This window comes from Brachyhypopomus gauderio, chromosome 14, assembly GCF_052324685.1.
Source record: "Brachyhypopomus gauderio isolate BG-103 chromosome 14, BGAUD_0.2, whole genome shotgun sequence".
In the NCBI taxonomy this organism is placed as follows: Eukaryota; Metazoa; Chordata; class Actinopteri; order Gymnotiformes; family Hypopomidae; genus Brachyhypopomus; species Brachyhypopomus gauderio.
In genome coordinates this window covers 5779310-5806010 of record NC_135224.1, presented here as the reverse complement: position 1 = coordinate 5806010, position 26701 = coordinate 5779310, and the positions used below count along the sequence as shown (strand labels likewise).

General features: G+C 39.4%; 1 protein-coding gene and 1 long non-coding RNA gene across 14 annotated transcripts in view; one reads left to right on the top strand and one right to left on the bottom strand.

The window, feature by feature from the left end:
- LOC143474512 (Fc receptor-like protein 5) lies at positions 1-26060 on the top strand. Of its 12 annotated transcripts, XM_076971985.1 has the most exons (23): positions 1-125; positions 305-373; positions 6365-6400; positions 6970-7050; positions 8199-8471; positions 9193-9468; positions 10189-10461; positions 11864-12136; positions 12541-12813; positions 13534-13809; positions 14600-14872; positions 16249-16521; positions 16892-17170; positions 18275-18553; positions 18712-18957; positions 19038-19142; positions 21652-21753; positions 21839-21880; positions 22037-22114; positions 22781-22834; positions 24990-25061; positions 25400-25468; positions 25706-26060. In XM_076971985.1, exons 2-23 carry the CDS (start codon positions 343-345, stop codon positions 25711-25713), a joined length of 3672 nt encoding a protein of 1223 aa, XP_076828100.1. In that variant the 5' UTR covers positions 1-125; positions 305-342; the 3' UTR covers positions 25714-26060. The 12 variants fall into 12 exon arrangements, 8 of the variants coding, with proteins under 8 accessions (XP_076828100.1, XP_076828103.1, XP_076828107.1 ...); XM_076971988.1 differs by lacking the exon at positions 6970-7050; XM_076971986.1 differs by lacking the exons at positions 1-125; positions 305-373 and adding an exon at positions 5793-5886 and having other exon boundaries at positions 22040-22114.
- LOC143474523 (uncharacterized) overlaps positions 738-26701 on the bottom strand; it is a 33984-nt gene continuing 8020 nt past the window's right edge. Inside the window, exons 2-4 of one of the 2 annotated variants that reach the window (XR_013120804.1) lie at positions 6526-6622; positions 5152-5277; positions 738-3680 (exon numbers count right to left, since the gene is read on the bottom strand). This is a non-coding gene — a long non-coding RNA (uncharacterized LOC143474523). The remainder of the gene's footprint in view (positions 3681-5151; positions 5278-6525; positions 6623-26701) is intronic. The other variant, XR_013120803.1, reaches the window with a different exon arrangement.

Here is a 26701-nt window from a genome sequence, read left to right as displayed (position 1 = left end):
AAGTGAAGATGTTACACGCTCATTTGGGTCAAACGGTGCAATCCGTTAATCGCGAGAGCAGCTGAACAAACTAATGTTGAGAGAACCGAGATGGAGTCTTTAACACGCTGCTGAATGAGAGCGATGTAATGATGTTTATATTGTTTGCATTGCATAGTTAATTTAGATTGGGTTTTATACTGATTTTAATCGGAAAACATTTAACGTACGTTGGGGACATAATGATGTGGATTACCAGTGAACATGGATCACTTTTATATTGTGATCTCTGGGTAACACTATGTGTGTTTTTCTCTCTTAACAGTTTGCGTGTGAAACTGTCGAATAAAGGAAACATCAGCGATGATGTGTAGGGCTCGGATGTACTACAGATGTATGTATAATGTATTGACATATTTTGATCAAACGTTTATTTCATATTTGGTAATAGCTGGTTAAAAGTAATGCTAAACATTTGTTAAACTGATTTTATTGTTTCGTTGATTACTGTTATAAGAGCGATGTAACGTACGACAAGCCGCGTTTGTGGTGCGCATGCATGTGTAAAAAATATGTGACTGCAGCGAACATGACTTGCTGGGTTTTGGTTTTGTTAAAGTTCCACAAAAACGATAATCTACGAGTTTCATTCAAGGGTGCAACAGATTGAACACAAAGAAAACCGTATAAACAATCTATGTCGTGGTAAAAAAAAACACGTCAGGCCACTGAAGAAACAATACATGGACACAGGAAAGTGAAAATGAGAAATAAATAATTTATTGCAACCACACAGGGTAAAAACAAAGGAGTTGCCTCAAGAACAACTGGCCTTCTCCTCTTTGTAGTGATGTGTCGTTCGCGAACGATCCGGTTCTTTGAAGTCAACGATTGGAAATTAAGTATTATATCGCGATCGATTCTTAGTGTTGACCTGTAACTCCCGCAGTAGCCCAACTCTAAAGTAGCCCAAAAAAAACCGCACCCCGCGACCCCAGAATTTTTACCCGCGGCAGTATTTTCAAACATCCCAATTTGGCGTGAAAACCGCGAACCTGGCAACTCTAGTGATGGGACATCTGAAGCTAGGCTTCGAAGCGTGTACCGAGTAAAAAGGGGCGTGTCCGATGAAGCCCCGCTTCGGAGCTTGTCATATTGAGCAAAATCACCTGATCAGCAACAAACGAGGCCTCGCATTACATCGGCCACGTCATTGCTTCATTTTGCGTATCGTTTTTCTAAATAAAAGCGCTATGAACCCTGTTGCTTCGTGTTGTAGTAGGTGGTTAAATTTAAAATCTGGAACGTTCTAAATTCTTTTTGTTTGATCAGGATGTACATCAGAATCACACATCAAAAACAGACTAAAAACCATTGGAAGAGGCAAACCTTATTTGTAATGTTAAAACATTTTACATTTGGCAGACGCCCTTATCCAGAGCCACTTACATTTAATCTCATTTTTATATAAGTGAACAATTGAGGGTTAAGGGGCACCTCAGTCATGGCCTCAGGCCTGGGGATCGAACCCACGACCCTCCGATTACAAGCCCAGTTCCCTAACCACTTCCCTTCCCTAACCACCAGGTTATGACTGCCAAACCAGATCTAGAAGCCCCAAGAAGCAATTATTTTAAACACATTCTGTTTTTTTTTAAATCAGTTTCTAACTCCAAATATTCAGTCACTCAACAATCACTCAATTCCCAACATAGTAAAGTACAACATATCTTCATTGTCAAATACGTTCATGACATACAAGAAAACCCAACACAACCACTAATGGTCAAGGATTAGATTAGCTACAAATCATTTTAATAATTAAAACATGACAATTAAGTATGATTTAAATGATTCCCTGTTACTAAACATGAGTTTGATGGAAACTTTGTGACAATATTGCATTTACACATTTTTGAAAGTATGATCCAACTGAATGACGAGGCTGTTACAGTTTCACCAGCAGATGTTACTAGTGAGTGATGAATGAAGCCTCGAGTAATGAACCTTTTTGCAAAGCAAAGGGTTGGAAAGCTTCATTGCTTCAAGAGGCTTCATTTGCCCATCACTAGGCAACTCTGCACAGAGCCGACAGTTTCTTTCCAACGTCGTTTTTTTGTCCTTCGGTGGCTCGTTGTCGCTGGGGAGTGTGTGGTTATAATAAGTCTTATGTATCACAAGTGCTTAACAAGTGCTTATCACAAGTGCTTAACAATGTCAGTAATGAAACAAAATGTTATAAAATTAGGTTTAAGCTATTAATGAATTAATGTATATGTAATGTAAAAAATATATACTGGGAGCCGAAAGAGCCGGCTCTCCACAGTATGAAGAGCCATTGGAGCCGCATATCAAAATAGAGCTGAAAATCCCATCACTACCTTTTTGTATTCCCGTTTTATCCTTATCCAAAAAGTGAAAGTGATCAATCATATCACTTTGTTTTTAGTCTACAGAATTTACTATTGGGTTTACCATTGTCTTTAAGTCTGATTCAACCTTTTAGAAAAAAGTAGGATCTCCCATAGACCTTATTGTCTCCTTAGGGTCCAGCTTCATTGGTTAGGGGTTTTCCCCCCTTCACACACTGGCATATTGACTTTAATTATCCATCACAGCAAAAGGCACGACATTATCTATGTCTAAAGACACACTGACTCAAGGGTGTTAACTATTTTAAATAAAAAACACTGGCTGTACCGATCACCTCTGACCACATGACTTTGCAGTATTATGTCTAAATTTCTAGTTAGGACAAAACTAGAGTGTTCAATGAACTAAGTTATAATCACTGTAACTCACAGGATTTAAATGTCTGGTTAACTCTTTTTTTTGTTTTTGTGACTTATCTGGATGTGTTGGCTGTTCCATATGAAGCACATGTCTCTACGCTAAGGGAAGTATAATTTTGATGAGACCAACACAATGCCTGCCAATATTATTCTCCTGAATATCATCTGCAGCGTCTTTATGTGCGTGCAAACAAGGGGAGTCGGATTCTTCCGAGGAGTCGAAATTCAGCACAACATCGGGTTAGAAGAACGAAGTCATTGGGATTGACATGCAGTCAAAGGATAATGTAAACCAAATCTTTATTTAACTCATCCAACATGTTCCACAAACTTAAACTTGAGTTTGTCCTGTGGGCTAGATCAGGGTTTTCAACACAGTCCTTGAGGTCCACCAGTACATTCCACATTTTTGCTCTAAACTAAAGTGTTGGGAACTTGGATGGAGTAAAGCTGTTTATATTATTTACAAAGTAATGACTGAATGGTTTATACAGTCAAGTTATTTTCTTAATTGAATCTTTAACAAACGTGGAAACTTAGTACTTTGTATTTTATGGCTGTGTGTAACTGTTTTGTGCATATTTGCACTTCCTAATGAAGCAGGTTAACAGGGTTGTTGTGGTTGTGTTTTTGTGCTCATTCAGCTCTGTGGGTTTAGTCACTGTGAAAGGAGGATGGGCCGTGCTCTTCAGTTTCTCACTAAAGACCAAATTAAAACAACTACACACGCACATTCACACCACCATCTAACATCTGTGGCATCGCCTTTGTATTTGCAGCAAAGAGTCTCAAACCAAGTACATGAGCAAATGGGGCAAAGAACAAACCAGTGCCGGTGTGTAGATGTCAGTGTAGCTGATCCAGCATCATAGTGTTACTGTATTTTCTTCACCACACTGCAGCCAATAGCTGGAAGGAGAGGACACACAAGGTTAAATACAGGTGAGAAAAACAGGTGAGACTAATAATGGGCAAACACTTGAAGGGATGGAACGGTAAACAGGAAATGAAGGAAAACAATATGGGAGGAAGTTGAATTGTGGTGCGGCAGGGCTGAAGTGACCATTGGGGTTTTATAACCCCCATCTCTAGGAGGCCACACATAGCCATGCTTGTAGAGGAGACTTCATAGATCAGAGCATGGCCAAAGAATCTCCTGTTTGGCTCCATGATCAGAAGACAGCAGGATGTCCAGATCTTCTCCCAGCTTTGTGTTGTGAGCTTTGCATAATGAGCAGGAGTGTTGCCTTTAACAGACCCACTCAGCATTCACATCTGTTGGTCATAGACCAGGAGCTGAGAAGAAGCAGGACTGTACAGATGAGGAGATCAACCTTCACACTAGACACAGGTGCTTAGGTCCACTGGAGCTTTACTGATGATAACATGGTCAAGCAATCCTAGTCAACAAACTAACTGGTGTGTAAGGCTCTGTGTGAAATAGCATCCTACATACTGCATACTCCACTCAGTATGTACTGTATAATGGATACTGGTCCCCATAGTAGTATGCAGTATTGTATCCAGGATGCAACAAACGCAAGTCATCCTACAAGATCACGTAAATGTATGAATGTTAACGTCATGCAGACGTGAAAGATGCAGTTTCAGGTAGTAAGACCAGCAGAAATCATCCAGTTATACAGCTATGCATTCTATGTGCTTCTCTGAGCAATAATTCAGAATAGAAAGGTTTATAGAAGCAAACAGACAACAACACATGCAGAAGGAGGTGGTGCATACACAACAGTTAATTTCTGGAAACCACAGCTGGTGCTCTTAGTCAGAATGTGGGGGAGGTTGTTCGTGGGTAAGAAGTGTCAGGGGCCTCTGATTGCTTTGGGGACGGGCAGTGGCATGCAATGGCAGAAGAACCATTGTCCAGTAATTTTACTTGTTATCATTTGAAATAAAAATGTTTGAGATCTGCATAGTATATTGTCCAGCAGAGGCATCTCAGCACAGCAAGATCAGTGCACTATGAGTGATGTGAGGTCATCAGTGATGTGAGGTCATGAGTGATGTGCACAAGTGAGGTCATCAGTGAGGTCATCAATGACATGATCTCAACATTCCACCATCCAATTTGATGTGATCGTTTTCAAAAGAACAGTTGCAAAAAAACACCCATTGCAAATGAATAAAAGTAATTTGCGAAACAGCCACACTAACGTGCCACATACACAGTGTCAGACAGAGAAGAGGGATTTGATAAGGGGATGTGGTGTAGCTTCATTTCTGATCTTGCCATGACGATGACAATTTTAAATATTGAGGAATTGAAACACAACGAACAGAAATACTTCCTGAAGTTGAGCTTTATTTAAACTCTGGGTAGATGTATATGATGTTCAACATGATGGAAGAAAAGGGTACAAACCTCAAGTAGTTTGGAGAATCCGGATGGTCTTCCAGACACTGGGCCAGTTTCAGTTTACCACAGCAGTGAGTCCCACCATGCATCTCCATGCACCATGATCGTCCACCACAGCAAGGACAGAGGGAGCTGCACAGATCAGCCATATTTTATTAGCCAACATCACCAGTTCTATGGGTAAAACCAACAAGCTGTTTAGAGTTTAACTGCATGAACACAGTATGCAGTTCACACGCTGACACGACACTAGAGGAGTCAGAAATATAAATGTGTCACATACAGAACCAGCAGCTGTTCACTCTCTAGTTCCTCCAACAAACTCACTGTTGCTTTTGCTCCTCACCAGCATATCTGCATATTTAATATTCTAAATTATTCAGTGTATAAGTACCACATATGAAGATGGCCGATACTTTACTTGTATTTAGTATATGCAGTTGTGTTCGTCCCTAATGTGTCAGTCTTGTTGTTACTGACCACCTGTCTTTGTTATTGTATGAGTCTGGAGGTGTTTAGGGGTATTAATTTAACAGAGTTAATACTACATAGTTAATACTATGCAAAAACATTTTCCTGAAAATGAGAGGTGTGTGAATGTTCATGTCTGTCTCTGCCCTGCTCTCTGTGTGTAACTGTAAGACCACAGGAAGTGCTCAGACTTTAACTCACATTATTGCTGTCAGTCACTCAGTCAGTATTAGGATGATATGGAGTTCAGACGTCTATCTGTGATACTCTGTGAGTGAATTATGTCTTTGTCTTCATTACAGTGAATGCTAATATGTTGAAAGAGACAGTTTATGATGTTGATAGTTGATTATATCAGAAGTTTTATTTCTCAGTTTGAACATTTGTACTTTGTTAGATTTGTTAGGTAGTTGCTGTGAAGATTAAATGAAAAGTGCAATGAAAATGTCTGTTTGACACGGTACAGAATAAAACGGTGAACAATATGAACGTTTGTTCCTTTGAGTCTCCATGAGTATCTGAGAATAATGTATGTGATGTTTGAAGCAGCATTAGCACAGATTCTGTTCAACTTGAGATGTTTAATCAAATTCAGCTCTGCAGGCATTTGGAGCCTGTGATAGTGGTGAATATTTCCCATATTGTCCTGTAATACTGGTGAATATTTCCCATTAATGCATAATGTCCTGTGACAGTGGTGAATATTTCACATTAATAAATAATGTACTGTGTTTCTCCACATTTCTAGTGCTGGTCCTGGTCATCTGCAATGTACAAGCTCAAGGTGATTCACACTCATATCTTCACTTAGATGTGTGCAGGTTTATTCACAAGGGCCAGTGGGACTGCACATGTTAAAAGTTCAAGCACAAAACAATACAAGCAACCCAGCATGAATAATCCACTTACTGAAGATTAAAACAGCTGGTTGGGTGGAATCAGATGGGTTTCCTGTTTGGTTGGACCTCACAGGGAAACAACCACCAGCTCTGTGTTAAAACAGAAACTGAAAGAGAAGTTCACACATGTTCACACTTTGAAAATGAAGACCAGCCACAAACACACATGAAGAGGGGAGAGAGGAACAGGGAGAAACTCTAATACAAATGTAAATGAATTATATGAGCCAGTGTGAGTTTCTACACCTACTAACTCTTTCAGGGTCAGCTGACAAACAGTGATATACATGAACTGCATGAACACAACATGCTTAACTAACACTTGTGTTCAGACGCATCATTCACACTCTGGCAACACTAGCAGTGTCAGGGATGTTGGAGTGCAACTGTCTCACCAGAGTTCAAAGGTCAGCAGAAATCGCTTCAGCTATTCTCATTTACCTTCTAATTATAGATCACGAGTACCACACCAGTGGTGACCAAAGAAGTCAAATAAATCCTCAGACACCAAATAAATCCTCAGACCCAGACAAAGGTAACCTACATGCATAGATGCACAAAGAGAGTAGACAGGAACAGACAGCACCTCCTCACATATATGATCATGATTAAGATTAAATGGGAAGATAATATTTTATTTTAATGTTTTTTATATTTATTTTGACACATGGTTTTCTAAGTGATTTATGTGATGAAAGTTTTCCTCCTTATCCTGGTACATTTACCGATTCTGTCAGTGACACTGTAAACGCAACAACCAGAACACTTGTTCTGAAGTTAAAATGAGGAAAGTGGTTTCAGTGAGTATAAGTTCAGCATTTTAAATCTCTTTCCTAAAATGGGAAAATGCACAGTACAGTAATTTTACTATCAGACTTTTCACTATCAGACTATCCAATCAGGCAAGGCACACTCCACTATCAGACTATCAAAGTATCCAATATCAGACTATCCACTATCAGACCATCAGACAATTCACTATCAGACTATCCACTATCAAACTATCCACCATCAGACTATGCTCTATCAGACAATCCACTATCCGACTATCCAATCAGGCAAGGCAAACTCCACTATCAGACTCTCAGACTATCCACTGTCAGACTATCCACTATCAGACTATGCTCTATCAGTGTGTGGAGAGTAAAGCTACATCCATAATAAAGGACCCTTCACGTCTCCTTCACTCCTCCTTTCAGTTTCTCCCATCAGGTCACTGTTAAGTTCCACTGGCTCAACAAACACTATGATAATTAATAGTAAGATCAATGCTGTTATTTACTGATAATTAGTAGCTGTCATGGTAAAAGACTTTTTCACTACATCTCATTCAGCCTGTGGATCTTTATAGTAACAGTATGATGAGAGAAGCTGAAAGGATCAGTGAAGTGGATGTGTGAGGTCCTGTATTACACATGTAGCTTTCATACAAAACCTGAGACCATGGGCTAAAGATACAGCCATATGAACTAGGAGAGTTCATGTTCATGTATTAGATATGGAGTAGCAGTATGAACAGTTTAGTGATCATGTATGAAGGTGCTGATTCCTGTATGACACCACAGTCAGCAGAACCAAAATACACAGACCAGTGGAGCTCTCACACTGGTTGTACTGGGAGTTGTAACTGTCTCACATCTTGTTGCAATAGACACACCACATTATTTTGTTATTGTTCCACAGAAAGACCAACAGCAGTGGCCTCCATAGATCCTGATCCACAGGTATTTGTGGGAGAGACTGTCACTCTCACATGTGACATAAAGGGAGGAGGTGTTTACCGGTGGCGGTACAGCTGGAATGAAGAGGGATCAAAAAGTATTGTGAGCGATGCTCAGGTGTACAGAATCAGTTATGTTACAGCATCTCATGCAGGTAAATACACCTGTACAGTAACAGAGACAGGAGGATCCCGCTACTCCCACACCAGTGATGCTGTTACACTGACTGTATCAGGTGAGTCTGATCATCTCTTCAATATTCATTAACCTCAACCTCACCTCATCGTACTTTACATTACTGTCTTCAGAGAGACTAGGTACCTTCATCCTTACAGTGGTGTCTTTCTTAACTTTACTATGATCAACCTGAGGTGATATTTTATTTATTGTTAATTTACAACAACAAAGCCCAGTATGAAAGTGAATACTGATAGATCTGGAGACCCTGTTACTGTGAGAAACTCTCACTTCCCTCCACCTCTACTGACACTTATGCCTCATACTGTCATATATGTCTGTTTAGTTAATTATTATAAAAACAGATGTGTGATTTGGTAGTGCATATATATTCTATACTAAGCAAGATTTGGTTCAACATTCATGAAAAATCAAGTTAAAAACCAAATTCACCCAGCAAGCATTAACTTTGCTATAAAGATATTTCACAGTTGTTACAGCACTGTGGTCATTTAGACAATATATTGCATACCAGTCTTTACCACTACAACATTTTCAATAAACAATGAATCTGAATATTGTGTTAGGCAGAAAGAATCTTAAGATGATAAATATTGTATTGATGATGTGACGTGTGTTGTAAAGGGAGAACCTGATTAATTAATTACTTTACATCTCTGAACTAAATACTCCATTAGGTACAAAGCATATCTTTAAATGTCAAACAACTTCTACTAATATAGTGAAAGAATCTGATTCATTCAACATTTTCTCAACAGATAAACCTACAGCAACCGTGAGTGTGAGTCCTCAAAGTTCTGTCTACACTGGAGACACTGTTACTCTGAACTGTGAGGTGCATCCGTATGTTGGATGGACATATCAACTGTATTGGTACAGAAGTGATGCACCTCTCACAACGTGGACTGAGATAGCTAAAAACACAAAAACAATAAGTCAGAAAGCAATTGCCTTAGGAAGTATCAAGTATGCTTGCATGGCGCACAGGGGAAACTTCTCCACATATTACAGAGATGTAGAGATCACAGTAACAGGTATGTTTTACTTTTTAATTAACTTAATACTTGGCTTTTGTTTAGAAACATATTTATCACATTTACAAAAAATATTGTTTTTAATCATGATTTCACTGAGATCATTTTGGAAAGCAAGTCCATAGGCTAAAAACTAGCATTGCAGGTTTGAGTGTGGCGGTAGGCAGACACAAGGGCAGAGGAAGTGGGGTTTTAAACGCACAGAGAACTTGAAACAAAGACCAACAAGGGGTTTAAATACATGACAAACGAGGGTGGGGACGAGAGGTGAAACACATGACAGAAACGAAGGGCTGAGACGGGGGAATACAGGGGAGAGGAAAGGGGCGATGTGTTACAAAAACAAAGTACAGTCATCTAATCTAGGAGAGATCACTCACATGTGATCTAGGAGAGATCACTCTCACATGTGTGATATGGAGTAGCAGTACAGTTGGATTAGTGATGATGTTAATACGGAGGAGTCCACAATCCATAATGTTTATCAGATACATAAACATGATTATTCCTGTATGAGAAAAGCAGAGCCAAAATACTCACAGACCAGTGGAGCTCTCACACTGGTTTTACTTGAGAAGAAAATACAAGAGAAGAAACAGTTCAGGTTTTGTGATACCAGCAGGTTTATATCATATAGATTTGTGCAAATCTTCATCAAAAGTAGTTCTTCTTTTACTTGACACATAGTAAAGTTAAGAAATATTTTATTGTTTTCCACAGAAAGACCAACAGCTGTGGCCTCCATAAAGCCTGATACACAGGTATTTGTGGGAGAGACTGTCACTCTCACATGTGACATAAAGGGAGGAGATGTCTACTGGTGGTGGTACAGCTGGAAGAAAGAGGGATCATATGGTGTTGTAAGCGTTGCTCAGGTGTACAGAATCAGTGATGTTACAGAGTCACATACAGGTAAATACACCTGTAGAGGAACAGAGGATGGAGGATCCCGCTACTCCCACACCAGTGATGCTGTTACACTGACTGTATCAGGTGAGTGTGATCATCTCTTCGATATTCATTAACCTCAACCTCACCTAACCCTGAATTGACTTTTTATGTATTGACAGAGATTAGACATGTACATGTGCATCATTACAGTGCTGTAGTTTTTAGCTTACTGTGACATATTTAATTTACATTTACGGTAATCATTCGTTATTCATGGCAGGTGAAAAATTAACAAGCTTTATTATTTTCTTTATAAATTATTTGACAGAAGTGATGGAGATAATACAAAATTGTGTAAAATGTGTAAATACTAAAACATGAATAGAGGGACTGATCCCTTCCACCGATCTACAGAGTTTGTGCCACATATATCTCATGCAACATATATTTCTTCATAAATTATTTCATTGATGGCAGTAGTCGATGTTGAAGTTGATGTCACACACATGTGACTAATATTATCCAGTAAGGAAATTTACATTTAGAAATTTGTAGTGCAAAACAGAGAATATCCTGGTGGTAAAACAAGGAGTCAGTGAGGAATCGTAATGAGAGGATGTGGTCATGAACTGGCTACCTATAATACACTCTTGGCTGGGTAGAAGCATGTTAAAATAAATTCAGAGGAATGACACCCAGAACACTGATGAGAGAACTTAGTTAATATTCAACAGTGCTTGTTTAATTCTTATTTGGCTTGAGTCATGTTACAGGTTTAGAAGGGATGTAACATGGTTAACATATCTAACATGTACCTTGAAGAAACTGACAAATTACCTCAAGATCAGTTTAAAGTTTGAACTTCAAAAACAAGGTTTCCAGATGCTCACTGTACAGCTTCCCTAAATGTTTAATTCAGACACAACCTGCCTTATGACAGCCTGAATTGTATAAGCCTAGATGTACACATAGTACATAAATAATCTGTTTGCTTCAAAGACAACTGTGTATGTGTCAGGATAAAAATAACAACATTTGACTGGAATTTTGTTTTAATTAATCTACCACTACAAAGACCTTAGAACATGTGCAACACAGACCATGCAGACATGCAATGTAGTGCTAGACATTAATTTAGGTCAGCTGAAGTACATACAGAAATCTGAGACATCAGTACTGATGAATGCTACTGTTAATCCACATGCTTTTAGACCTATGAGTCCTGGACCTTACAGAAGAGAACTAAGCTCAAACAGAGCTTATTCTTCTATTAGAGCACTTTCAACAGAGCTAAAATACTCACCAACCAGTGGAGTTCTTAAATTGGTTGTACTGGGTGTAGTATCTGCCTTGTTGCCTATTGTTGCTATAAATGCTGCTCTGGTTTTGTGATACCAATAGGTTTAGAATTCACAGATGTGTGATTAGCTTAATCAAATCTAGTGTTTAGTGTAAATTAGTCTTTTATGTTTGACATTAAACATATTTTGTTTTCTTTCCACAGAAAGACCAACAGCTGTGGCCTCCATAGAGCCTGATCCACAGGTATTTGATGGAGAGACTGTCACTCTCACATGTGACATAAAGGGAGGAGGTGACACTAGGTGGCAGTACAGCTGGATGAAAAGGGGATCAGACAGTCTTGTGAGCAGTGTTCAGGAGTACACAATCAGTTATGTTACAGAGTCTGATACAGGTAAATACACCTGTAGAGGAACATTTGCAGGAGGATCCCGCTACTCCCACACCAGTGATGCTGTTACACTGACTGTATCAGGTGAGTCTGATCAACTCTTCAACATGTGCCTGTTTGGGACGACACACACATATTGTCAGATGTCTTTTTGTTTATTCATTGTAAGCACATCATGAGATGTGTAACTGCTCGTGCAATGATATTGTGCATCTAGCAGGGTTTGATCTAGGAGAGATCACTCATATCTGATCTAGGAGAAATCATTCTCACATGATATATGGAGTAGCAGTACAGATGGATTAGTGATGATGTTAATAAGGAGGAGTCCACAATCCATGTTTATCAGATACATAAACATGATTATTCCTGTATGAGAACACAGTCAGCAGAGATAAAATACTCAGACCAGTGGAGCTCTCAAACTGGTTGTACTGAGTGTAGTATATAGATTTGTGACATTAGAAATATTTGTTGTTTTTCTACAGAAAGACCAACAGCTGTGGCCTCCATAAAGCCTGATTCACATGTATTTGTGGGAGAGACTGTCACTCTCAGATGTACCATAGATGGAGGAGGTGCCACTAGGTGGCAGTACAGCTGGAATGAAGAGGGATCATACAGACATGTCCACAGTAGTCAGGTGTTCACAGTAAGTCCTGTTACAAAGTCTCATGCAGGTAAATACACCTGTAGTAGAACATTTGAAGGAGGATCCCGCTACTCCCACACCAGTAATGCTGTTACACTGACTGTATCAGGTGAGTCTGATCATCTCTTCAATATTCATTAACCTCAACCTCACCTCACTGTACACTCATTACTGTCTTCAGAGAGACTAGGTACCTTCATCCTTACAGTGGTGTCTTTCTTAACTTTACTATGATCAACCTGAGGTGATATTTTATTTATTGTTAATTTACAACAACAAAGCCCAGTATGAAAGTGAATACTGATAGATCTGGAGACCCTGTTACTGTGAGAAACTCTCACTTCCCTCCACCTCTACTGACACTTATGCCTCATACTGTCATATATGTCTGTTTAGTTAATTATTATAAAAACAGATGTGTGATTTGGTAGTGCATATATATTCTATACTAAGCAAGATTTGGTTCAACATTCATGAAAAATCAAGTTAAAAACCAAATTCACCCAGCAAGCATTAACTTTGCTATAAAGATATTTCACAGTTGTTACAGCACTGTGGTCATTTAGACAATATATTGCATACCAGTCTTTACCACTACAACATTTTCAATAAACAATGAATCTGAATATTGTGTTAGGCAGAAAGAATCTTAAGATGATAAATATTGTATTGATGATATGACGTGTGTTGTAAAGGGAGAACCTGATTAATTAATTACTTTACATCTCTGAACTAAATACTCCATTAGGTACAAAGCATATCTTTAAATGTCAAACAACTTCTACTAATATAGTGAAAGAATCTGATTCATTCAACATTTTCTCAACAGATAAACCTACAGCAACCGTGAGTGTGAGTCCTCAAAGTTCTGTCTACACTGGAGACACTGTTACTCTGAACTGTGAGGTGCATCCGTATGTTGGATGGACATTTCAACTGTATTGGTACAGAAGTTATGCACCTCTCACAATGTGGACTGAGATAGCTAAAAACACAAAAACAATAAATCAGAAAGCAATTGCCTTAGGAAGTATCAAGTATGCTTGCATGGCGCAGAGGGGAAACTTCTCCACATATTACAGAGATGTAGAGATCACAGTAACAGGTATGTTTTACTTTTTAATTAACTTAATACTTGGCTTTTGTTTAGAAACATATTTATCACATTTACAAAAAATATTGTTTTTAATCATGATTTCACTGAGATCATTTTGGAAAGCAAATCCATAGGCTAAAAACTAGCATTGCAGGTTTAAGTGAGGTGGGAGGCAGACACAAGGGTGGAGCAAGTGGGGTTTTAAACGCACAGAGAACTTGAAACAAAGACCAACAAGGGGTTTAAATACATGACAAATGAGGGTGGGGACGAGAGGTGAAACACATGACAGAAACGAAGGGCTGAGATGGGGGAATACAGGGGAAAGGAAAAACACAGAAGCAAAGGCAAAATGAGGAATGATTGACAGGGGGGAGGGGCGATGTGTTACAAAAACAAAGTACAGTCATCTGTACACACTCACACATCTGATCTAGGAGAGATCTCTCTCACATCTGATCTAGGAGAGATCACTCTCACACATGATATTTGGAGTAGCAGTACAGTTGGATTAGTGATGATGTTAATAAGGAGGAGTCCACAATCCATAATGTTTATCAGATACATAAACACGATTATTCCTGTATGAGAACACAGTCAGCAGAGCTAAAATACTCACAGACCAGTGGAGCTCTCACACTGGTTTTACTTGAGAAGAAAATACAAGAGAAGAAACAGTTCAGGTTTTGTGATACCAGCAGGTTTATATCATATAGATTTGTGTAAATCTTCATCAAAAGTAGTTCTTCTTTTACTTGACACATAGTAAAGTTAAGAAATATTTTGTTGTTTTCTACAGAAAGACCAACAGCTGTGGTCTCTATAAAGCCTGGTCCACAGGTATTTGTGGGAGAGACTGTCACTCTCACATGTGACATAAAGGGAGGAGATGTCTACTGGTGGTGGTACAGCTGGAAGAAAGAGGGATCATACGGTGTTGTAAGCATTGATCAGGAGTACAGAATCAGTTATGTTAGAAAGGCTCATACAGGTAAATACACCTGTAATGGAACAGAGGATGGAGGATCCCGCTACTCCCACACCAGTGCTGCTGTTACACTGACTGTATCAGGTGAGTCTGATCATCTCTTCAATATTCATTAACCTCAACCTCACCTTGAACTGACTTTTTATGTATTGACAGAGATTAGACACATACATCATTACAGTGCTATAGTTTTTAGCTTACTGTAACATATTTTATTTACATTTACGGTAATCATTCTTTTTTTCATGACAGGTGAAAAATTAACAAGCTTTATTATTTTCTTTATAAATTATTTGACAGAAGTGATAATACAAATATGTGTAAAATGTGTAAATACTAAAACATGAATAGAGGGGCTGATCCCTTCCACCGATCTACAGAGTTTGTGCCACATATTCATGTATCTCGTGCCACATATTCATATTCATAAATTATTTAATTGATGGCAGTAGTCGATGTTGAAGTTGATGTCACACACATGTGACTAATATTATCCAGTAAGGCAATTTACAATTAGAAATTTGTAGTGCAAAACAGAGAATATCCTGGTGGTAAAACAAGTAGTCAGTGAGGAATGAGGAATCGTAATGAGAGGATGTGGTCATGAACTGGCTACCTATAAGACACTCTTGGCTGGGTAGAAGCATGTTAAAATAAATTCAGAGGAATTACACCTCAGAACACTGATGAGAGAAGTTGGTTAATATTCCACAGTGCTTGTTTAAGTCTTATTTGGCTTGAGTCATGTTACAGGTTTAGAAGGGATGTAACATGGTTAACATAGCTAACATGTACCTTGAAGAAACGGACAAATTACCTCAAGGTCGGTTTAAAATTTAATCTTCAAACACAAGGTTTCCAGATGCTGACATGTACAGCTTCCCTAAATGGTTAATTCAGACACAACCTGCCTTATGACAGCCTGAATTGTATAAGCCTAGATGTACACATAGTACATAAATAATCTGTTTCCAGACAACTGTGTATGCGTCAGGATAAAAATAACATTTGACTTTTAATTAGGTTTTAATTGATCTACCACTACAAAGACCTTAGAACATGTGCAACAGAGACAATGCAGACATGCAGACATGAAATGTAGTGCTAGACATTAATTTAGGTCAAGTGAAGTACATACAGCATACAAACATCTGAGACATCAGTACTGATTAATGCTACTGTTAGTCCACATGCCTTTAGACCTATGAGTCCTGGACCTTACAGAAGAGAACTAAGTTCAAACACAGCTTATTCTTGTATGAGAGTAGAGTTCTTATACTGGTTGTACTGGGTGTAGTATCTGCCTTGTTGCCTATTGTTGCTATAGATGCTGGTCTAGTTTTGTAATACCAGTAGGTTTAGAATACACAGATGTGTGATTACCTTAATCAAATCTAGTGTTTAGTGTAAATTAGTCTTTTTTGTTTGACATAAAAAAATATTTTGTTTTCTTTTCACAGAAAGACCAACAGCTGTGGCCTCCATAGATCCTGATCCACAGGTATTTGTGGGAGAGACTGTCACTCTCACATGTGACATAAAGGGAGGAGGTGCCACTAGGTGGCAGTACAGCTGGATGAAAGACAGTCCAGCCAGTCTCGTCAGCCATGAACAGGTGTACACAGTCAATGATGTTAAAGATTATCATACAGGTAAATACACCTGTAGAGGAACATTTGCAGGAGGATCCCGCTACTCCCACACCAGTGATGCTGTTACACTGACTGTATCAGGTGAGTGTGGTCTAATCTTTATTAATATTAATCTCAACATCACATGACCACCAAGAAGTCACACTGAACTGAAATAACCTCATGCCACATTGACCTGAAATTGACTTGTTCTGGCTGAGTGAGATAAATTAACTGAACATACCAGTGGTGTAAAACCAGCAGTAGTTCTGTAGTCCATCAGTCTGAGTTAAATACTTCACTGTCAGGTTCAGGTCACCAGCAGATCAGATCAGCATCAGTTCCTCCTCAGGTTGAGATGTTACATCCTAGTATAGTGTGTGTCTCTGTTAAATCATGACTGTGGTAAATCTTCTGGAAGCAGTGTGTGAACTCACTTTATGTCCTGAACCATTTGATTCATCTCCATCAGCAGTGAAACCTAAACCTGAACTCACATCCAGCCTTCAAGGAGCTGCACTGATAGGAAACCCAGTGACTCTGTACTGTAAGCTGGAGCAGTCTGCTGGGTGGAGGTTTTACTGGTCCAAACACACACAGAACCCGGATAATGAGACCAGCACTGAAACCAGCTCCACCACCATCAGCTCAGTGATGCCCTCTGATGGAGGCCAGTACTGGTGCAGAGCTGGAAGAGGAAACCCAGTCTACTACACACACTACAGTGATGCACTCTGGGTAAACGTTACTGGTAAGGGTGTTTCTGCTAAGTCATAGTATATACTGGTGAACACATAAACAGCATCCATATAGCAGAGGAGACACAAGGCTGGTTTAGACTGATGGGCTGATGACTGCACAAAAGAAGCTTCACTGAGTTCCAGCTACAGACACAGGCAGGATCTCCCAGTGGCAACATGTGTCAGTACCAGCATAAGTGGGGGAGTAGAGCACCACCTTTAGACTGGAACACAGTGTGAAGATCCCAGTACATAATGTTAATAATATAGTGTTAAGATCCCAGTACAGTTAATAATGTAGTGTTAAGATCCCAGTATATAATGTTAATAATGTAGTGTTAAGATCCCAGTACATAATGTTAATAATGTAGTGTTAAGATCCCAGTACATAATGTTAATAATATAGTGTTAAGATCCCAGTACAGTTAATAATGTAGTGTTAAGATCCCAGTAGAGTTAATAATGTAGCGTAAAGATCCCAGTACATAATGTTAATAATGTCATGTTAAGATCCCAGTACAGTTAATAATGTAGTGTTAAGACAATACAATTACAGTTAAGTTGTACACTGCAATATAGTGTTAAGAATATAATAGTTATTATACAATTTAACAATAGAGTGCCGAGATAACAATACCGTTAATAATAGTGTTATGAAGGCAATATAGCTAACAGTGGTGTTGCAAAGATAAAACAGTAATACAGTGTTACGAAGATAGTAGTTAAAAGTACATAGTGTTGCAAAGGTAATACAGTTAATTCAGTAAAACATTTTAATTACACTGTTAAGAAGATGACACATTAAACACTGTGTTAAGTAGACAGTACAGTTAACAATCTGCTGTTGTAGAATTAAAAACTACATAAAGTTCAGAGTGACCAGAACATGAGGAGTACAGATCTGAGATCAGGTGTGTGCTGGTGTGGTTGGACATTCACACTGTGTGGTATGGTAAAGTAAATAAATTCATTTATTTATGTAATGAACTGCCTTCCTTCTTAGTATTTTCAATTAAAAGTGTCCCTGTAGTATAGTGAACTGTTCATTTATGTGGCTTTAGTTTTGCCAGTATTGAGCAGGTTTCTACAATGTCTGATCTGTCTGCCTTTGACAGGTGTGTCTTCTCTAGTCTCTCTGATCATCAGTCCCAACAGAAGTCAACACTTCAGTGGTCACTCTCTCTCACTGAGCTGTGAGGACCAGAGTCACTCTACTGCATGGACAGTCATGAAATACACACAGAACAGGAGTGTGTCAGATTGTTCATCAGGCTGGGGATCAGTTACAGGATCTACATGCACCATCAGCTCTCTCTCCATATCCCACACTGGAGTCTACTGGTGTCAGTCTGAATCTGCAGGGAGCAATAATGCTGTCAACATCACAGTGCATGGTCAGATTTCAGTACTTCTTATTTTCAGTATAAGACTAAACATAGAATCCAATAAATGTACAACATTTTGTTTGTAAATGAATAACATTCCATGCATGTGAATATACCTGTGCTGTGTGTATTTTCCACATTTTATTTTTGGTGTCTCTTATTCACAGATGGTGATGTGATCCTGGACAGTCCTGTCCACCCCGTGACTGAGGGAGATTCTCTCACTCTACGATGTTTATGCAGCCAGACACCTTCAAACCTCACAGCGTCCTTCTATAAAGATGGATCACCCTTTCAGACTCAGACCACAGGACAGATAACCATCCGTGCTGTCTCAAAATCAGACGAGGGTCTCTACTACTGTAAATACCCAGAGGGTGGAGAGTCTCCACACAGCTGGGTCTCAGTCAGAGGTGAGAAATCCATCTCTTGATATTTAATTTATTTTCCATCATTTCAGTAGACCTAAAGTGCTCTTGTACATTTATTTTAGGTTCTGGGTCCAGTGATGTACCAGTTGGATTGATCGTGGGACTCTGTTTAACCCTGTTGTTCATTATCTTACTTATCTTACTCTGGAGCTTTAAGAAGAACAAAGGTTTGAAAGCAGACATTTTCCTGTAGCATGTGGTAGTTTTATAGACTATCTAAAGACAAATGAACTCTCTACACCAGGGGTCGGCAACCTATGGCATGCCAGCAGTGGTACGCCGAGACATAATCACTGGCACGCGTCACGCTGGACCAGATCAGCAAAAAATGTTATAAATTAATATAAATATTTATATTAATGGATTATACTTTCGCGAGTGACCATAGCGCGTGACTCCGCACACCTCGCGCGAACCTGTGTGAGCGGCGGAGGCGTTTATACTTGGCGATCGATCGCGATATAATACTTAATTTGTGTCCATTTACACCCCCCAATCCCCCCCCCCCCCCCCCCCCGTCATCGACTTGAACTCACCGCCGCCAAATACCCCCCAATACCCCCCCCGCTCCAATTTAGTGTCACACTCATTGACTAGACATTGACTAGTTAAAGTTGGCACTCCCTGTCTCAAGGGTTGCCGACCCTTGCTCTACACCATGGTGAATGTGCTCTTCAGTGTGATATCAATAACTTGTCTGTCAGCTGTCAATTTATAGGATAAAAAGTTTTTTTCATGTTTTTCCCCAAATGTTTAGCGAATGCACATTAACCAATCAATCAATCAATCAATCAAATTTTATTTATATAGCGCTTTTTACAACAGTTGTTGTCACAAAGCAGCTTTACAAGTGCCGAGTCCTAGCCCCCAGTGAGCAAGCCAAAGGCGACAGTGGCAAGGAAAAACTCCCTAGTTTATTGCATGAGGAAGAAACCTTGAGAGGAACCAAGACTCAGGGGGGGAACCCATCCTCCTCTGGCCGACACCGGTCACCATGACAACAACAATAATATAGACAGAATGTAGACAGAATGTAAAAGATGCAATAATGTCCATTTAGACCGAAAAATATGTAATAATGTCCATCATGGTGTAGGCATCCGGTTAGGCAGGAGGTGGCCGGCCAGGATGGATCGCTTGTCTCTCCTCATCTCATTATTCCTCAAGCAGGCGGGCAGCCATGTGGAGAAATGAAACAGGGAAAATTAGCTCTGTATGAGGACATATACAGGACAGGTAAAATTATAAACATTTCTGGAGTGTGGCAGCAACTCCGGCACTAAGTTAAATTATTACAGCCTAGCTAAAAAAAGGCAGAACCAGAAGGTAACATAGGCTTGGGGGCATTCTGAGACAATGGCATCCGTTCACTGCACTGTCAACAAACTTGAGTGACCACGAGCAGTGACAGGATGACAGCACCAGCACCCCAGTCTACCATAAAACCCTTCGTCTATGAACCCCTGGATCTGTACCTTTATCTAAGGGGGATATTAATTATCAAACGCTAGACTAAATAAGTGGGTTTTCAACCTAGATTTAAAGATTGTGACTGTGTCAGAGTCCCGGACACATTTAGGAAGATTATTCCAAAGCTGGGGGGCCTTATAAGAAAAGGCTCTTCCCCCTGCTGTTACCTTGTTAATTTGTGGAACTAATAACAGACCAGCACCCTGTGATCTTAGTTGACGTGGGGGTTCATAATAGGAAATAAGTTCCTGGAGGTATTCAGGAGCAAGCCCGTGTAGTGCTTTATATGCTAATAATAGAATTTTAAAATCAATACGAAATTTAACTGGGAGCCAATGCAGGGCTGATAGGACTGGTCTAATATGCTGAAATTTTCTAGTTCTGGTCAGAACTCTAGCTGCGGCATTTTGAACTACTTGAAGTTTATTTAGATTCCTAATTGAACATCCTGACAGTAGTGAATTGCAGTAGTCTAGTCTAGAGCTAACAAAGGCGTGCACCAATTTTTCTGCATCATCCTGTGATAATGCATTTCTTAATTTGGCAATGTTGCGGAGATGTAGAAAAGCTATCCTAGTAGTATGATCTATATATTTATCAAATGATAGGTCGGAGTCGAGTATGACGCCTAGGTTTTTGGCTACTGTGCCAGGTGTAATGGGATAGTCTGCAAGATTAAGCATTAAGTTTGGAATTTTCTGTCTTGCGGCCTTAGGGCCCACAAGGAGAACTTCTGTTTTGTCCTCATTTAATTGTAGGAAGTTTAGAGACATCCAGCATTTAATATCTCTTACACAGGCCTCAATTTTTCCTAAACTGAGTTTGTCATCGGGTTTGGCTGATATGTAAAGTTGAGTGTCATCCGCATAGCAGTGAAAATTGACACCATGTTTGTTTATAACTGTGCCCAATGGTAGCATATATAATGTAAATAATAGTGGTCCTAAGATGGAGCCTTGCGGGACCCCATATTTAACCATTGTACATTTGGATGAAATATTATTGAGCTCTACAAACTGATAGCGATTTGTTAAGTAAGACTGAAACCATGAAAGGGCTGTGCCTGAGACTCCAACCCAGCGTTCTAACCTTTCTAGCAAGATCCTATGATCAATTGTGTCGAAAGCTGCACTAACGACAATAACAATAACGACAGACCATGTAAGTTATTGTGTTAACTCTTCTGCCGTTTTATTGTGTGAGAAGGTTCAGGATCTCCGTCTCCCCCTACTGGACGTCAGCAGAACACTAGCCAGAGCTGCTCTGGGCCTGGGAGTTCTCTTTCAGGACCTTCACTGTTACAGCCAGGTTGGTCTGTGTTTCTAATGAACCTTCCAGCTTTTGTGTGTGAATTATCCCATTCATTTACAAGGGCTTATTTCCTCTTTAATAGGCAGCGATCATGTTTATGCCAATGTTGGTAATAGGATTTCAGGTAGAGATCATCTCATGTTTGATTTTTACTGCTTCATCCAACGATGTGCACACACTGTGACTAATAAAACACATTAGAAATAATAATAACTCTGTATGTCTGAGATTTATCTTTACTACTAATTCATCAAATAGATCTGATGTCTGGTTTTGATAGCAGATAACACATCAACTGGACCACTGGATGGAACATATGCCCTGATTGAGCTGAAAAACTTCAGACGTCACAGTAGAGGTAAATACCACCGACTACACTTTATTTTGTAAATACAAATGTAAATATGCCATATTTGTGTGTGTGTGTGTGTGTGTGTGTGTGTGTGTGTGTGTGTGTGTGTGTAAGAGAGAGGAGGCAAAGCAGTTGTCGAATGTCTACAATTTTATCCCTTGTTTTTACAAGCAAGACATTGCTGTAGTTCTTAGTAGATTTTATCCAATAACTCTGACTTTAGTGTTATAGTTACTGCCAGATCTATCACAGTCATATCAGCTGGATACCAGCAGCATTCACACTTCATGTACAAAAATGTTTAGACACACATACAGAAAACCATCAATTAGTAATTGTTACTTAATAATGCATGTAAAATACATAGATAACATTTAAGGGAAAGTAAAGACACAAAAAATGCTATAAATTCTTCTCAATCTCTCTCTTTCTCACCCCCCCCTCTCTCTCTCTCTCTCTCTCTCTCTCTCTCACCATGTTCATGTGATTTGAATGACTTTTTATGTAATGTGTTATGCAGCAGCACAAGGACACACATTTACCATCTTCTCCTCTTGACTCAGTAATGCCACACAATGTAATTTTAATAACAAAAAAGCACACAGTGCAAATTTAAAATAATATGACAGTAGAATGAAAAAGAGGCAAATCAGTCTATTTTCTCTTTAATAGATGATGGTGCAGGACCCAGCGATGTGATTTATGCTGAAATTGAAATACAAACAGGTAGGATTGTTGGGTTTGTCATGTGTACACGCACACACACACACACACACACACACACACACACACACACACACACACACACACACACAGCCTGGCCAAAAAAATCACTGCCTGGATTTAACTAAGCAAATAGGTAATAAATAACTAAGCAAATAGGTAATAATAATTATTGCATGGGAGATTATGATTTCATAACAAGCTGGCAACAAGTGATTTATCCCTAACTGATGCACTGAGTAGCTTCTCGTTTGTTAAACAGTCACAGAGCCGGAGTGACTAATCGGGAGATTCGGGAGGATTCCCGATGGGCCGGCTCATGTCAATCTCTAGTTTGGGCCGATTGGGAGGGAAAAATAATTTTGGGCCGGATTTGGGCATGAAACTCCCGGGCTGAAAAAGGAGCCCACTCCGACCTTGAACAGCCATGTGGAAAGACACATGCTGTGGTTGTGGAAAAGATGATAATCCGTTTAAAAAGGGGAAATTATTGGCATGCATCAAGCAGAGAAAACATTTAAGGAGACTACTGAAATTACTAAAATCATCTGAGGAGACTACTGAAATTACTAAAATCAACAGGAGACTACTGAAATTACTAAAATCATCTAAGGAGACTGCTGAAACTACCAAAGACATCTACGAAGATTGCTGAAAGTACTAAAACATCTGAGGAGACTGCTGAAACTACCGAAGACATCTAAGAAGATTGCTGAAACTACTAAAATGTCACATAGGGCTACGCCCCCTCTTCTAGCTTTCACTCCAGTTCCCTGCTCCTTGTGTCTGTGTTGTTCCCTGCTTGTCTGTTACCATGATTTCCCTTTGTCTGCTACGCCTGTGTCATCAGTATCTCCACCTGTGTCTTGTTAGTTCTGTGTATTTATAGTCCCTGTGTTTTCCTAGTCGTTTTCGGTTGTTATGTTTGGTTTGTTCTTTCGTGCCATTTGTGCTTTTGCGATCCTAGTGCTCATTGTATTTTGTTCATTCATGCTCTTTGTTCATTTGCTCAGTTCGCTTTTTGCCTTGTACTTGTGCCCTTTTGCGATCTGTTGTTTTGTCTTGTCGTTAGTATTATTTCCTCTATCATGTATACCTGCCTGTTCTGCGTTATCTTGCCTTGTTTTATTAGTTTGTCAGTATGCCTATCTACCGGTCTCATATGAATGGCTCTCCCGTTATGACCCCTGCCTGCTCTTTCGACTTTGAATAGATCCCTACATATTGGTTCACCAACGTTATGAGCCCATAGAATGAGGTCAGCTGACTACCTGAATATACTGAATGACCAGGTTATTCCATCTGTGGGTTTTTTTCTTCCCTGATGGCACAGACATAGTCCAAGATGACAATGCCAGGATTCATCTGGTTCAAATTGAGTGGTTCACAGAGCATTAGGCATCATTTTCACACATGGACTGCCCACCACAGAGTCCAGCCCTCAACCCCATGGAGAATCTTTGGGATGTGCTGGTGAAGACGGTGTATTGGTCCAAATCTCCCATCATCAGTACCAGACCTTGGGAAGGGGGGGGGTTATGCAACTCTGGACAGTTAAATATTGTGATGTTGCAGAAGCTTGTGGAAACAATGTCACAGCGAGTGCATGCAGTAATCAAACCAACGAAATTAGTGTGTGACCTTTTTCTTGGCCAGGCAGTGTGTGTGTGTGTAGACTGCAGCTACATAGCTGGAAACTTGTATATTTTTGGAATGAATTTTGTGCTATTTTATCTATTCTAATAGTTGAAATGGAAACCGTCAATGTGTTGGTTGTTGCATGAAGACTCCTCAGACTTCAGCGTGTGTCCGTCTCCTTATCACTCTGCTAACTCAGCATTACACAAGTGGCAAGAACAATAGTGACATTGTCTTTGTTATATAAGTGTTAAGATGGCAACTGAATTTAGCCAATATATATAAATCTATTCATGTCTTCTCTGAGAAATTGAAGTCCAACCAAATCTTGTAATTTTAATTTGATAGAGACCAGTACTCAGTATTGGGTTATGCAGCAAAGACTTACTGAAGTCTACAGGGTGTGACTGGCCAAGGTCTGTGGTGGGGATGTCTGAACAATGAACTTGGAGGGTCATTTATGACGCAGTATGTTAGTAAATGACCATGGGGAAAGAACAGGGTTTATTTTCTTTTAAAGATAATGCAGGACCCAGTGTGGTGACTTATGCTGATATTGAAGTAAAAGCCAAGAAGAAACCAAAACGAACAGGTGAGACTGTGTGAGACTACGTGCTTGTGAGTGAGATTGAGAAAGTATATGTGAATATACACTGTTGTGAATTATGCAGTAATAGCACTTTGGTATTTAATAGACTGAATGGTCCTGTAACAGAACATGGCAACTATGGTAGCTGTTCCATAAAAGGAGACATTGCATATGGTGAAAGCTCACTCCTGTGTGTTGTTGTATGTGGTGAAAGCTCACTCCTGTGAGTTGTTGTTTGTGGTGAAAGCTCACTCCTGTGAGTTGTTGTTTGTGGTGAAAGCTCACTCCTGTGAGGTGGTGTTTGTGGTGAAAGCTCACTCCTGTGTGTTGCCCACTGTTAGGGAAGACCAGAGAGGCCAGTGGGGGTGCGTGTACACTGTACTCAGAACTGACACAGACATCAGCTAATGGTGAATATTACAGCACTACAGCTCTGCAACATTTCCTATATTAACCTGTAGGGCATGCTTAAAGAAGTGCCCTACAGGACATAAATAAATTAGCATTTAAAATGAACATTTCTCAATGTTTTTAACGATGAGGCATAAAGTTTATTTTTTAAAACTTTCATGCAATCTCCACAACAGTATCTGTTGTTCTTTAAAGTAATTTGTCAAGATATTTTATAAAGTGTCTTTCTCTTGTAGGTCTCTAAAGGAGGAGGGCCACTGTGCAACTTACATCTTCAATCAGTGATGTGATAAATTTGATATCTTTATTTTTGTTTAACTGATTTGTGTTGGGCTTTACTAGAGTGTCGTACAGGAATTCTACAGTGTTCTACAAATTCTTGCCTCCATCACAACACAAATACTTGAACTTGAACTTTATTGTCTTTATTTTGTGTTTTTGTTGGTTTGCTTGATTTCTTATTTTTAGTTTGTTTGTTAGAATTCCTGCCTCTGACAGTTTCTTATATTGACCTTTTTTTAAAATTAAAGGAATGCAATTTAAGCAAACATGCAATGACAGACATAATTCCCTAAATTAATGCAAAATAAATAATAATTTTACTAAACACACAAGTATTCATGATCTGCTTTTCTGAGATATGCACACACAAATGGCAAAATTATTCTCATTGGCTTAACGGCTATTTGGGTTATTAAACTCGATACTAACCCAGTGTTTAATCAAATGTTGCAGAATCAGCATCTGTTAAGAAATAACACTTCAGCCCTGTCAGTCAGTGTCCAGCAGTGTCCAGTCAGACAACAAAGATGTTTTAATAAATTTGACAAATCCTTTAGTAGAGAGTTCTCAGGGAATTGATTTCTAGCACTCGTTAATCATTTACATTACATTTACATTCATGGCATTTAGCAGACACTCTTATCCAGAGCGACTTACAAAAGTGCCACGTAGTTGCTTGGAATCCCCAAGGTAGTATAGATAGTCCTGAACACAAGGTACTCTAAGCTGGAAAAACCACTAGACGAAAGTCATATGATACCATATGATAACAATTATGCCAAGTCATTATTATACCTGAATATACACATCACCTGAGGAAAAGGACAGTAAGCAATACCTGTAACAAACACCTGAGGAAAGAGACGATAAAGCACAGTAGACGAAAGTATAATTATGTAAAGTGCACTTGAAAGAGGTGGGTCTTCAGTTGGCGTCTGAAGACAGCATGT

Excerpts from the sequence above, each read along its gene's own strand:
- LOC143474512 (XM_076971985.1), top strand. The coding sequence starts at position 343 with ATGATGTGTAGGGCTCGGATGTACTACAGAT. Across the intron at positions 374-6,364 it reads GGCTCGGATGTACTACAGAT|TGCTGGTCCTGGTCATCTGC; the intron begins GTATGTATAATG and ends CCACATTTCTAG. Across the intron at positions 16,522-16,891 it reads TGTTACACTGACTGTATCAG|CAGTGAAACCTAAACCTGAA; the intron begins GTGAGTGTGGTC and ends CATCTCCATCAG.